Here is a 15158-nt window from a genome sequence, read left to right as displayed (position 1 = left end):
TTATTTTTATTGGCCAGTCTGAGATATGGATTTTTCTTTGCAATTCTGCCTAGAAGCCCCGCATCCTGGAGTTGCCTCTTCACTGTTGACGTTGAGACTGGTGTTTTGCGGGTACTATTTAATGAAGCTGCCAGTTGTGAGGCATCTGTTTCTCAAACTAGACACTCTAATGTACTTGTCCTCTTGCGCCCACTCCTCTGTCTATTCTGGTTAGAGCCAGTTTGCGCTGTTCTGTGACGGGAGTAGTACACAGCGTTGTACGAGATCTTCGGTTTCTTAGCAATTTCTCGCATGGAATAGCCTTCATTTCTCAGAACAAGAATAGACTGTCGAGTTTCATTAGAAAGTCCTTTGTTTCTGGCCATTTTGAGCCTGTAATCGAACCCACAAATGCTGAAACTCCAGATACTCAACTCGTCTAAAGGAGGACAGTTTTATTGCTTCTTTAATTCGGACAACAGTTTTCAGCTGTGCTAACATCATTTCAAAAGAGTTTTCTAATGATCAATTAGCCTTTTAAAATTATAAACTTGGATTAGCTAATACAACGTGCCATTGGAACACAGGAGTGATGCTGATAATGGGCCTCTGTACGCCTATGTAGATATTCCATTATTTATTTTTTTATCAGCCATTTCCAGCTACAATAGTAATTTACAACATTAACAATGTCTACACTGTATTTCTGATCAATTTTATGTTATTTTAAATGAAAAAAATATATATAATCTTTCAAAAACAAGACATTTCTAAGTGACCCTAAACTTTTGAACGGTAGTGTATATATTATAGTACTACTGCATTGTTGGGAAAGGGTAAGCCAGAAATGCATTTCAATGTAATAGTGCACAAGACAATAAAATCTTGAAGTCAAACTTGCATGTGGACAATGTTTGTTCTCACCGGGTTCATTGTCAGTCGTGATAGGCAGTGAACGTCTCCACAGGGCAGTTAGCAATTCTGACGCCTCCCATGTGGAGTAAGCAAATGGGCAGGCCAGGGCATAGCTTTTCTACACTGGCAGCAGGCTTCAGAACTAGGGCCCGGCCACATGGCGTCCATTAGGCACACAAACATCGGTCCCCTCTCGCTCGCTGCCAAGGCGGCATGTACCCGTCTGGAAAAGGATGGCTTCGCTGGCACGCTCTCACAGGGTAAGACTCACTCTGGGCCCATCAGGGGAGATTGATGCACTTCTCAGTGGGGAAAGCTGACATTCATTTTAATTAGGCCAAGCATTGTGTCTCCAGCATCATGGTCTCTGCTGTTCTCTTCCAGCCGCTTCCCTCAGCGTGGAGATAAAACCCCAGGGAGAAATTACCTCCAGCATCAGCCGAATCAGCTAAATACATCCTTTCAAAATCCTGATGACATTACTATGTGTATGATGTTTGATTAACATTTAATTAACATTTATGTGACATTTGAGAGGTAGGAACATAACAACCAGTTTTTATTATATTTTTCACGCTAGGGCCCACGCTAACCTGAAGACTCTTGAGTCTTGACATGCATCTCACCCAGAAAGCCAGGCAGCCAGACAACCGGGGTTAGGGCAAGAGGGGGGGTTATTGTAAGTGGCAATTTTTTAATGAGCATGTGAATGGAGAGATTTAAAGAGGTTTTCATTCAGCAAACATCATTAAAGCCTGCAGGGACACACGTCTTCTTAAGAGAAGTCACAGAAAACACACACAACGATCCATACAAAGTGTACCTGCACTGCAATCCAATTAAAATCCAAACAAGAGTCTCTAAGGCACAGAGGAGCAGCCATACCAAACAACTTTAACAACCACCGGCACCCATGTCAGTGGTTCCTGATCTGATGTTGTTGTTAACATTCTATCCCTTTGCAATCATATTAGAAATATAGATACAAATACATGAATAAATACAGAAAGAAATACACAAATTAAACTAATGAAAATATTAAATATGAGCTTTAATTACTAAGCCACAGTCAAGAGGAAACCATCCACATACTGTATATTCAGCCGGCTACAATCTACCATTCCCAAAACAAGCAGAAGATTACTACTTTCACTCTCATTTCCTGGACTTTGAGTTGATGTAGATGTCACTTTCCTTAGGAGGCCTCCTGCTGTGTGTGTGTGTGCTTGTGGTGCTCGCATAGTTAACACTGAGTGAGCTGGGTGGTGGCTGTCTGAAATTAGCTAAAGACACATAACCACCCTGTGTCACTGTGCGCCCTTGTGTGTGTGTGTGTGTGTGTGTGTGTGTGTGTGTGTGTGTGTGTGTGTGTGTGTGTGTGTGTGTGTGTGTGTGTGCAGCCGGGTGCTCGGTAAAGGGCACATCAGTGCTCATGTTTAAATCACTTTTGGAGGAATCAGAAAGGTCACACGTTAATGGTTACACTTCCTCAGACGCTCTAATCAAGCGTGCCAGTCACCCAGCCAGGGTCAAAGGGCACCTGAAATCAGACGTGACTAGTGGCACATTCATTACCAGAAGCTAGCTTTCAGCTTCTCTCAGCCTCCTTAACACAAAGCAGTTTCTCAACAGCCTGCGTGTCACAACTGTCAGGCCCCCTTCTATTTCTTGACACCCAGTTTACTGCAGTGTAATAGCCTTGGCGATTAATTACTGATTTGGGTGTGTGCCTCAGCGAGCGAGACAACGACAAGGATGAGAGACGAGGAGGGGAGGATGAAACGGGCCCTCATGACAGACGCCACCACCGCTATTCTGCCTCAGCCTCTCAGTCTGTGACCTGGCGCAGTCACTCGTTCCTCGTGTCAACGTCCTGGATAACTGCAGCTGTCACGCTTTTCCAACAAATTGCTTCGAGGCAAAAGGACAGGAACACATGGCCAGCGAGCCTGCCTTCTCCCAGACCGACCTCCATTAGAAATGAGCTAGTGCCTGTCAAGAGGGAGGCAGACAACAATAAGCGCCATCGTCTTACATTAGGCTATATGACTGTGTTGCATGGCTCAATTGACAAACTGTGCCGCCGCTAACTGCGTTTGATAAAGGTGGTGATTGAAGGGAGCGGAGCGAGGGTGGGGAATTACAGCAGGGCTAAATTGATGTTGACAGAATGAAATTAGTAGCCGTCGACGCGGCCGTGTGTCAGTCCCCCGTTCTAGTCATATAGCTATACTGTAGATGGAAACCTACAGTGCAGTAGTCCAAGGATGACATCTATGATTAGCCCACATACATATGTGATGTACTGTGCTGGGTATTTTCATGCACTTTTCATGGCTGGTTGGAAGTGAAATGGTTTGATTCTATTGGTGAAGATGTAGGGTTCACTTCAAATGCATGATTTTTTATTTAATTTTGTCTTTTTACCACTACTTACTAAAATCTTTCCACTTAAGTTTTTTATCTCATTCTCAAGGTTGATGTGTATTTACAGTGCCTTCAGAAAGTATTCACACCGCTCGACTTTATCCACATATGGTGTTGTGTTGCATCCTGAATTTAAAATTGATTCAATTGCGATTTGTCACTGGCCTACACACAATTCCCAATAATGTAAAAGCGGAATTGTGTTTTTATAAATTTTTACTGGTTAATAATTCAAAAATAAAAAGCTGAAATGTCTAGAGTCAATAAGTATGAAAGTATTCAACCATGAGGCCAATGGTGACTTAAAACAGTTACAGAGTGTAATGGCTGTGATAGGAGAAAACTTAGGACGGATCAACAACATTTTAGTTACTCCACAATACTTACCTAAATGACAGTGAAAAAAAGGAAGACTATACAGAATGAAAATATTCCAAAACATGCATCCTGTTTGCAATAAGGCACTAAAGTAAAACTGGAAACAATGTGGCAAAGTAATTAATGTAATGTCCTGAATACAAAGCGTTATGTTATGTTTGGGGCAAATCCAACAAAGCACATCTTCATATTTTCAAGCATGGTAGTGGCTGCATCATGTTATGGGTATGCGTGTCATTGGCAAGGACTAGGGAAACAGAATAGAGCTAAGCACAGGAAAAATCCTAGAGGAAACCTGGTTCAGTCTGCTTTCCAACAAACACTGGGAGACAAATTCACCTTTCAGCAGGACAATAACCTAAAACACAAGGCCAAATATATACTGGCGTTGCTTACCCAAACAACATTGAATGTTCCTGAAAAGCCTAGTTAGTTTTTTTTACTTAAATGGGCTTAACAAAAAACAAAAATGGCAAGACTTGAAATGGTGGTCGAGCAATAATCAACAACCAATTTGACAGAGCTTGAAGAATTTGAAAAATAATAAATGTGCAAATATTGCACAATCCAGGTGTGCAAAGCTCTTAGAGTCTTACCCAGAAAGACTTTGAGCTTTAATCACTAACAAAGGTGATTCTAACATGTATTGACTCAGTGTTGTGAATACTTATGTAAATTAGATATTTCTGTATTTCATTTTCAATACATTTATAAAAACACGTTTTCACTTCATCATTATGGGGTATTGTGTGTAGATGGGTGTGATTTTGTATTTATTTAATCCATTTTAATTCAGGCTGTAACAACAAAATGTGGAATAAGTCAAGAGGTCTGAAAACTTACTGAAGGCACTGTATGTGGCTATATGAAACGTGCACAATGTGTATGACATGGGTAACGTGCAATGTACGTATTATGTTGTGTGTGTAATATAAGGTTTATATTATCTATACAGCAGTCTAAGACAATTCCCCCCTCGGTGACATTAAAGTTCATGATGTCCAAGAAAGGGAGCATATTAAAATACAGCATCTAAATCAGTGCTTCCTAAACTTTTTCACTCATGCATCCCTTTCATTATTGGGTAACATCCAGCAACGGCATAGAACTTCTCCCATTTTTTTTCAAGGGCAAATACTAAGCAAAATAGTAAAATTAACCACAGCTAAATAGAAAAAACTTTCGCAAAGAGATTATACATCTACAGTGCCTTCGGAAAGTATTCAGACCCCTTGACTTTGTTCACATTTTGTTATGTTACAGCCTTATTCTAACATTGATAAAATAAATAAAAAGATCCACAGCAATCGACACACAATACCCCATAATGACAAGGCAAAAATATGTTTTTCAAATGTTTGCAAAAAATAACTGAAATACCTTATTTACATAAATATTCAGACACTTTGCTATGAGATTTGAAATTGAGCTCATTTGGCATTCTGTTTCCATTGATCATCCTTGAGATGCTTCTACAACTTGATTGGAATCCAGCTGTGGTAAATTCAATTGATTGGACATGATTTGGAAAAGCACACACCTGTCCATATAAGGTCCCACAGTTGATGTCAGAGCAAAATCCAAGCCATGAGGTTGAAGTAATTGACCGTAGTGCTCCGAGACAGCATTGTGTTGAGGCACAGATCTGGGGAAGGGTACCAAAAAATGTCTGCAGCATTGAAGGTCCCCAAGAACACAGTGGCCTCCATCATTATTAAATTGAAAAAGTTTGGTACCACCGAGACACTTCTTAGAGCTGGAAGCCCTGGACAAACTGAGCAATCGGTGGAGAAGGGCCTTGGTAAGGGAGGGTGACCAAGAACCCGATGGTCACTCTGACAGAGCTCTAGATTTCCTCTGTGGAGATGGGAGAACCTTCCAGAAGGACAACCATCTCTGCAGCACTCTACCAATCAGGCCTTTATGGTAGAGTGGCCAGCCGGAAGCTACTCCTCAGTAAAAGGCACACAACAGCCTGCTTGGAGTTTGCCAAAAGGCACCTAAAGATTCTCTGGTTTGATGAAACCAAGATTGAACTCTTTGGCCTGAATGCCAAGCGTCACATCTGGAGAAAACCTGGCACCATCCCTATGGTGAAGCATGGTGGTGGCAGAATCATGATGTGGGGATGTTTTTCAACGACAGGGACTGGGAGACTAGTCAGGATCGAGGGAAAGACAAACGGAGCAAAGTATAGAGAGATCCTTGATGAAAACCTGCTCTAGAGTGCTCAGGACCTCAGACTGGGGGCGAAGGTTCACCTTCCACCAGGACAACGACCCTAAGCACACAGCCAAGACAACGCAGGAGAGACTTCGGGACAAGTCTCTGAATGTCCTTGAGTGGCCCAGCCAGAGCCCAAACTTGAACCCGATCGAACATCTCTGGAGAAACCTGAAATTACAACAACAATACTCCCCATCCAACCTTACAGAGCTTGAGAGGATCTGCAGAGAAGAATGGGAGAAACTCCCCAAATACAGGTGTGCCAAGCTTGTAGTGTCATACCCAAGAAGAATCAATGCTGATATTTCAGATCTTTTATTTTTAATAAGTTCACCAAAATATCTAAAAACCTGTTTTTCTTTGTCATTATGGGGTATTGTGTGTAGATTGATGAGGGGAACAAGCAACTGAATACATTTTTGAATAAGGCTGTAATGTAACAAAATGTGGGAAAAAAGTCAAGGAGTCTGAAAACTTTCTGAAGGCACTCCCCAAATATAAGTAAGAATTGCCCCACTTTGATATTGCACATTAGGGTAACATAATATTGTGTATAATTTATGGGAGTGATGTTTGAACGTTTAAACAAATTTGGGATCGTTAGTTTAGAATTATACTTTTTTTTACCAAATTAAAATCACAGTGCAGTTATAACAAAACTACCATTAAAAGGTCCCGATCGTCATCATTAACAAATACCTAACGCAAAAATTCTGTATGTAGGAGGAGATATGCATCTTTCAAATTATTTGCCACGGATATAAAGCTTAGTTTGAACATATTTTCCTGGTCCTAGAGTCATGAAATGTTCAGAGTACATTGAGGGGAGTTTTTACTTTCAATAAATGTAAAAAAATATATTAAAAAATGTTGTTACGAGGCTTTCATCAGACAGCGAAGTAATTACAATAATACTATGGTACCAGAGACCGAGAATTACCACTGCTCTATCACTATAATATAACACATTGTGGCAGACGGTAATTACTGAGTATACCAGGGCGGGTAATTGCACGTTTTCTGCACACGTTTTCCTTGCTCGCCAACATTCTGTGTCTCAGACCTTCCTCCTGTGCGGTTAAAGGAAAAATCCACCCCAAAACTATCTTTTTGTATTTATTTTTAATTAGTCCATTGTTGATACAGTCCCATAATGTTTTGTATGTCAGCAGTCAAGTTTTCAAGATATTGGACTTTCAAGAAGCAAAGTGTCACTTGCCACATCATCATGACATTTTGGGACTGTATCAACAGTGGATTAATAAAAATTATATATTTTTTTTTTTTTCTTCCCCTTTTCATTACTCCACTGTTGAGTGATACTGCACTAGCTTTTGAGTTTTTCTTTTTTTTTTTTTTCCTTTAAGTGAAGTAGAGGTGGGGGGACCCTCCCTCTGTGTCTGTCTGAAGCCTATGAAGGCCCCTATGAAGGCCCCTATGAAGGCTACGAAGACCTAGTAAGCTGACTGAAGATTGCAGAGTAATGCAGGCCCTTAAGGAGCAGAGAGAGAGTGGGCAGTCGATCCGTTTGACTGCAGGCAAAGTTGCTTGTTTGAAGTTCGTCAACCTCAGTGCCCGGAGGAGACTAGCACAACCAGCTCCCATGCCTCTCATCTCCCCCTCTCTCTCCATCTCGCTCTTTCCCTCCCTTCCTCTCTCGCTCTGTCTCACTCGTTCCCTCCACTGATGGAAACATAAAAAATGTGGGCTAAAACATTCTCAGGGAGAAAGGGAAGAAAATAGAGAACTGGGGGTGGGGGGAGGCAGCCAGCCAGCCAGCAGAGGAAACTCTGCAATTAAAAATCAAATGAGGAGAACAACAATGACACAGCAAGGTTTTCCTTTTGGGGGGCTGGGGGGAGGCTGAGTGGCCAAATAAGTTCTTGCGAAATGAAGGACGTCATCCACACCCTCAGGACGAGTCAAGACTTTGTCTCACTTTTCAATCTGCAGCTGGTGAGTGATGCAGTGTTGGAGGTGATCAGAGCGTTGAACTGTGGCAGTCTGGCCGTCGAGTCACTGTTGAGCGATTGGTACCCGATTGCGTTGTGTTACCATCTGAGTGAAAGCATTTTAAGTTGTTTACTCCACCACCACCACTACCTTGCTCTGCAAATCCCTCAGAACAAATCAAAAGAAAGAATTCCACTAAATTTCAGTCGACTCCAGCAGCAGCAAAAGCAGATCAGATACTTAAATGGCCACAAAGTGGAAATGCATATGTATTAGGCCTAATTTGCCCTATACAACTCCACCTAGTGACCCAGCAGAGCTTTATGAGAAAGCCAAAGTACGGTGGAAGGTAGACAGAATAAACATTAATGGACACAAGAGTACATTTTAGGGGAGAATGTTAAGGCACCCAATGCATCACTGTTTCATGGTGAGGCCCAAATGCCAAACAATATTCTAGTTTTGTCTATGACACTTTGTCTAAGAGCTTGACATTAAAGACAGTGATAAAAATATGGTAAAAATTGGAAAGAAAAGTAAGCAAAATATTAAGAACACTGTTCCCATGCCATAGACTGACCAGGTGAATCCAGGTGAAAGCTATGATCCCTTATTGATGTCACATGTTGAATCCACTTCAAATCAGTGTAGATGAAGGGGAGGACACAGGTTAAAGAAGAGACAATTGAGACAATTGAGAAATACTGTAGATTGTGTATGCCATTTAGAGGGTGAATAGTTAAGTGCCTTTGAACTGAGTATGATAGTAGGTGCAAGGTGCACCTTGGCTGGACATCCAGCCAACTTGACACAACTGTGGGAAGGATTGGAGTCAACCCTTTCGACACCTTGTAGAGTCCATGCATGCCCCAACTCAATATGAGGAAGGTGTTCCTAATGTTTGGTATAGTCAGTGTATAATCACCAAAGTAAGCAGAACACATACACGGTCATAACAGGAACCAACTTATATATACAGGATAAATGGGGTTTTGGCAATTTGGTCAAAGAGTACAAACATAGACAATGCACAAGGAATACTTGAATATGGTAGAACAGCGAATTAACTTGATGGATGGAAGTGGGGCTCGAAACCACGCTGCCAAAAGGCTGAAATGTCCTTAAAGACAGAAACTGTGGTACTATGAACGCATAAACTGTATAAGTTACGAACGACACCATCAAATGTGAGAACTCATCTACATGACAGTTGAACAAAGCTAGAAGGCAGCTTGCCACTTGCAGCACAGAGACAGAGTATCAAAAGATGTGTTATCTGAGGAGTTTGACATCGATGCACAGGGTCGTTGTTGCTCTCACTCCTCTCCTCCGTTCCCCATCGATGGAGAGATAATAGACCCCATCAATATTCCAGACCTCCCTGAACCTTGGAGCGGGTCACAGCCCCCCATGCCCCTCCGCGCGCCTTCCACCATCCTCAGGTGGCGATACCTACCCGCTCCCCTCATCACTCACCCTCAGGCGGATCATGACAGAGCTCTAAATATACCTACGCACCGCTGACTGCAATTAAGCTCCCTGCCTCCCTCTCACAAAATAGCTCTCACCTCATGGAATATTCATGAGGTGTGGTGCTGTTGGGTGAGGGGGTTTGACATGTCACCAACACTTCTTGTCTATCTTCTCCGCTGAGTGACATATATGACTATGTGCAGTGTGCAAGAGATAGGGGATAGGATCGATACAGGCTAGGGTATACAGGCCACCTGTTTTCACAGTAACTGTCTGTTTTCTTGCTTGTTGTCTCTCTCTCTCGCCATCTTTGCATCTCTCTCTCTCTCTAGCCATCTTTGCATCTCTCTCTCCCGCCATCTTTGCATCTCTCTCTCTCACCATCTTTGCATCTCTCTCTCTCTCTAGCCATCTTTGCATCTCTCTCCCTCTCTAGCCATCTTTGCATCTCTCTCCCTCTCTAGCCATCTTTGCATCTCTCTCCCTCTCTAGCCATCTTTGCATCTCTCTCCCGCCATCTTTGCATCTCTCTCCCGCCATCTTTGCATCTCTCTCTCGCACTCTTCGCATCTCTCTCGCACTCTTCGCATCTCTCTCTCATCTCTCTCTCTCTCGCACTCTTCGCATCTCTCTCTCTCTCTCGCACTCTTCGCATCTCTCTCTCTCTCGCACTCTTCGCATCTCTCTCTCTCTCGCACTCTTCGCATCTCTCTCTCTCTCGCACTCTTCGCATCTCTCTCTCGCGCACTCTTCGCATCTCTCTCTCGCGCACTCTTCGCATCTCTCTCTCGCGCACTCTTCGCATCTCTCTCTCGCGCACTCTTCGCATCTCTCTCTCTCGCACACTTCGCATCTCTCTCTCTCGCACTCTTCGCATCTCTCTCTCTTCGCATCTCTCTCTCTTCGCATCTCTCTCTCTTCGCATCTCTCTCTCGCACTCTTCGCATCTCTCTCTCGCACTCTTAGCATCTCTTTCTCTCGCACTCTTCGCATCTCTCTCTCTTGCACTCTTCGCATCTCTCTCTGTGTGTGTGTGTGTGTGTGTGTGTGTGTGTGTGTGTGTGTGTGTGTGTGTGTGTGTAGCAACTGTTGTTTTTTTTATCAGTTTTTGAACCATTAAGCATTATCCAAGCAGGAGAACCTGTTTACATCAACAGTAAAAGTCTGACTGGCTCTCGAGTGGTGAGATTGTGAGGATGGGCGTCAGTAAGTGGCTGCGTCCTAAATTACACTCTATTCCCTATATAGTGCACTACTTATGACCAGAGCCCTATGTGCCCTGGTCAAAACTATTGCACTATGTGCACTATATGTAGGGAATATGATGCCATTTGGGACGCAGACAGTGAGTGAGGCCTACAGTATACCGTGTACATGGAGTGGAGTGCTTGTTATTGTTTTGGTTTTAATTGGTGGCTCATTAGCCCGGGAGTTTGCAAGGGACAGCACATTCACAGACACTAAGAGCGCCCACCCCTAGCACACTGCATCAAGGCTAAAGCCCACCAACACACATAATTGGCCAAATATTTGGTGTTGCCATACCGTCTGCGTCTAGCTAACTAAACCACCCGCATTGTAAATTACTTCCCTAGGGACATTTTGATTCTTGGATTGTTGATTTTTCTCTCTCTTTCTGTGTTGATGATGTCTCTCCAACAGACTCTTTCTCTTCCAGTTAGCCTTTTCGTAGAGAACGGGTGCCTACCCTCATCCTGGTTCCTCCCGGTTTCAATTGGGAGGGGATAATTCTTCCCATGCTCTCAGGCCATGCGTGTGTATATGTGTGTGTACACGTGTATGAGCTAGGCAGCAAGGATGAGAGGCTACCTTGGCTCTGTTCTCCTCAGCTGCTTGCCTTGAAACCTATCCTCTCTTCCCCCTCTTTCTTTTCTCTGCCAGTGTTGTGTTTGTTCTTTTACTAAGGTTGTCTGGCCAAGGATGCCTCTTTAATTTCCTCTGGGAGGAGACAAGGGGAGATGGATCCATGCTCCAAGGACAGGAGAGGATGGCTGGCAGGACAGGGGGCAGTGAGGGGGGGGGGCAGCCAACGGGGAAAGATGTTCAGTCCAAGGTGCTTGGATCTGTTGTTCCTCTGACTGGGGGATTTCTTAACGGAGCAGACAGAGGAACCGGAAAACACACACACACCACCCCCTTACCTTTCCGTCACCGATGAGCGGCGAGGAGAAGACATACTCAAGCTGGAGGGCGATCCCCACAGCCTGGTGACTGGGCAGCTTGAGCTCCAGACTGCTACGTAGAGCCAGGCTCTGACTAGGACTGGAGCTGCTGTAAAGATAGCACAAAGGGAGAAAGAGAGGGAGACATTAAAAGATAGAGGGAGAGAGAAAGAAAGAGAGATGAGGGAGAGAGAGAGAAAGGAGATTGATGTGACAAGGGTTGCAAGTGGACAAGTGATCCATGTGGCAGTCACCATACAGTACATGACAGCTTGTCTTGCTAACAGAATAAAAATAAAAATCACTCTACACCAGGTATTCAACCTGGGGTCCTCTAGGGGTTCTACAGAGGTACTGCAGGGGGTTCGCAAAAATATACAAAATAAAAACATGGAATTTGTATTTTATTAGAACGTTTTTATGAATATCGCTAGCAACAAGATTTAGAACACTTACTCATTCAAGGGTTTTTCTTTATTTTTACTATTTTCTACAAGAATCGATCAAGACAAGATGGACAAAGAGTGAATCACAATAGACACTGATACATTTTCTTAGAATAGCTTCTTGGCAGTCAGGGCTGTATGCAAACTGTGAATGTTAGATGACTAAGACAGGTGTCACATTAAACACAAAGTGCAAGGCACTTCTCTGTCTGTAAAGTCAGGCTATGTGCAGGAGGCATTTGAACATGGCGCTTGGGCTGGGCGATATGGCCCAAAAATCATATCTGGATTTTTTCAAACTTATTGGCGATTCATGATATACAGTACCAGTCAAAAGTTTGGACACACCTACTCATTCTAGAATTTTTCTTTATTTTTACTATTTTCTACATTGTAGAATAAAAGTGAAGACATCAAAACTATGAAATAACACGTATAGAATTATGTAGTAACCAAAAAGGTGTTAAACAAATCAAAATATATTTATATTTGAGATTCTTAAAATAGCCACCATTTGCCTTGATGACAGCTTTGCACACTTTGCATCCTCTCAACCAGCTTCATGAGGTAGTCACCTGGAATGCATTTCAATTAACTGGTCTGCCTTCTTAAAAGTTAATTTGTGGAATTTCTTTCCTTCTTAATGTGTTTGAGCCAATCGTTGTGTTGTGACAAGGTGGGGGGGGGGGGTTACAGAAGATGGTATTTTACTAAATAGGGCTAAGTCCATATAATGGCAAGAACAACTCAATAAAGCAAAGAGAAACGACAGTCCATCATTACTTTAACACATGAAGGTCAATCAACACGGAAAATGTCAAGAACTGAACGTTTCTTCAAGTACAGTCGCAAAAACCATCAAGCGCTATTATGAAACTGGCTCTCATGAGGACCGCCACAGGAAAGGAAGACACAGAGGTTCCTCTGCTTCACAGGATAAGTTCAATAGAGTTACCAGGCTCAGTAATTGCAACCCAAATAAATTATTTGCAGAGTTCAAGTAACAGACACATCTGAACATCAACTGTTCAGGGAAGACGGTGTGGATCAGACCTTCATGGTCGAATTGCTGCAAAGAAAGAATAGACTTGCTTGGGCCAAGAAACACGAGCAATGGACTTTAGACCGGTGGAAATTTGTCCTTTGGTCTGGAGTCCAAATTTGAGATTTTTGGCTCCAACCGCTGTGTCTTTGTGAGACGCGGTGTTGGTGAACGGATGATCTCCGCATGTTTATTTCCCACCGTGAAGCATGGAGGAGGAGGTATTATGGTGTGGGGGTGCTTTGCTGGTGACACTGTCTGTGATTTATTTAAAATTCAAGGCACACTCAACCAGCATGGCTACCACAGCATTCTGCAGCAATACGCCATCTTATCTGATTTGGGCTTATCATGTGTTTTTGAACAGGACAATGACCCAACGCACCTCCAGGCTGTGTAAGGGCTATTTGAACAAGGAGAGTGATGGAGTGCTGCATCAGATGACCTGGCCTCCAGAATCCCCCGACCTCAACCAAATTGAGATGGTTTAGGATGAGTAGGACCGCAGACGGAAGGAAAAGCAGGCAAGTGCTCAGCATATGTGGGAACTCCTTCAAGACTGTTGGAAAAACATTCCAGGTGAAGCTGGTTGAAAGAATGCCAAGAGTGTGCAAAGCTGTTATCAAGGCAAACGGGTGGCTATTTGAAGAATCTGAAATATAAAATATATTTTGATTTGTTGAACACTTTTTTGGTTACTTCATAGTTACTTCATAATTTTGATGTCTTCACTATTATTCTACAATGTAGAAAATAGTATAATAAAGAAAAACCCTTGAATGAGTAGGTGTTAACTTTTGACTGGTAGTGTACCTATAGTAGAAAGAAAGGATTATGTCAACCTTATTTCTCAACTCCTAATACTGAGCTAATTACGCTCACTGGAGTATCTGACATAGACTTTGAATAAGCAAAAGCAAGTACCAGTCGTGGCAAGTGTACTTGGAAATACATTTTTGCCAAAACACATCTATAACCTTTGTTTAACCAGCTAGACAGCTGCTATTAGCCAAAATGTGCTTGGAGTTACCATTCTAGCTAATAGGCTATGCTAGAGTTTACACTTCCTCTTCCAATTATAATGTGGGGAGGTCAAAATAATGAAAAATAATGAAAAGGGATCTACCAAAACTATAAATTTTTAAATTGTTCTTGCCATTATCATTCACCTGATGATAATACCAAGATGTGAAAATATTTTTTTTGCTAACATATAATGGGGCTCCCTGGATCGCCAGTTTGCCTGGGCGGGAGTCCTTAGAAAAGAAAAGGTTGAAGACCCCTATTTTACACACTAAATACAAAATCAGTCTTACTCCGGTCCAGCACCTCAAACTACAGAAAGGTATCCAAATTGCCCAAGAATCCACTACACAACAGTATTGTAACTATTCTGAGAGTAGTGGCACAGAAATAGCTGCAACAGTCACTTGTCAATTGAAAAGTTTCTATTTTATGTAGTTTGTTAAAATCATTAAGTCTTCTTTCAACCACTGCTAGAATCATCGTAAAAAAGAAAGTTAAATAACTAAAGCAATCATCGTTCAGACTGAAGGTCAAACAATGGCTCTACCAAAAGTAAACGATGGACTGTTCAACTGAACGTTGTGCCTACTTCCTTGCAATTGTTCTAGCAACTGTATTAAAAGGTACAGTGAAGTGGCGTAATTTCTTCTTAGAAAAGGAAAATCACTGCCGATGACAATGATGTTGAGCGGTGCCCACTCCACGCGCCATGTGTTACTGGCCCCATGTGAACCACGCATTCATATTATTTAGATTTTCATCATTCACAGTTTGCATACAGCCCTGACTGCCAGCATATTGACAAAGGTGAGGAAATGTTGTGAAGGTCAGCCGAGTTGCGCTACTCTCCGCAGGCAGAACCCCCCAGGAGACAGGAACAGGCGTTGCTTTGAACTGGGCCCACGAGCAGCCCTGTGTGTGTGTGAGCGTTGGCTTCTTTCTCGGCGAAACGACGACAACAAAAAAAATCTCCAGAATAATTAAGGCCTACGCTGTGCTATTCATAACAGCGCTTTCAAATTCTGTGTGACCAGCGGGGGGAACAAGAGATTTCTACCTACCTCTTTAAAAAAGGAACTAAAACACACAAACGGCAGTAGCGTCGGATAA

The 15158-nt window shown here is 42.7% G+C and overlaps 1 protein-coding gene across 1 annotated transcript in view; it reads right to left on the bottom strand.

Moving 5' to 3' along the window:
* Nucleotides 1–15158, bottom strand: part of nphp4 (nephronophthisis 4) — a 214315-nt gene that overhangs the window by 113454 nt on the left and 85703 nt on the right. The window contains exon 8 of the mRNA XM_071348201.1: nucleotides 11514–11643. Coding sequence (XP_071204302.1) covers nucleotides 11514–11643 — 130 coding nt within the window. The remainder of the gene's footprint in view (nucleotides 1–11513; nucleotides 11644–15158) is intronic.

This window comes from Salvelinus alpinus, chromosome 17 (genome assembly GCF_045679555.1).
Source record: "Salvelinus alpinus chromosome 17, SLU_Salpinus.1, whole genome shotgun sequence".
NCBI classification, from domain to species: Eukaryota; Metazoa; Chordata; class Actinopteri; order Salmoniformes; family Salmonidae; genus Salvelinus; species Salvelinus alpinus.
The sequence above is the reverse complement of the archived record's forward strand: the minus strand, read 5'-3'. Positions and strand labels throughout refer to the sequence as shown.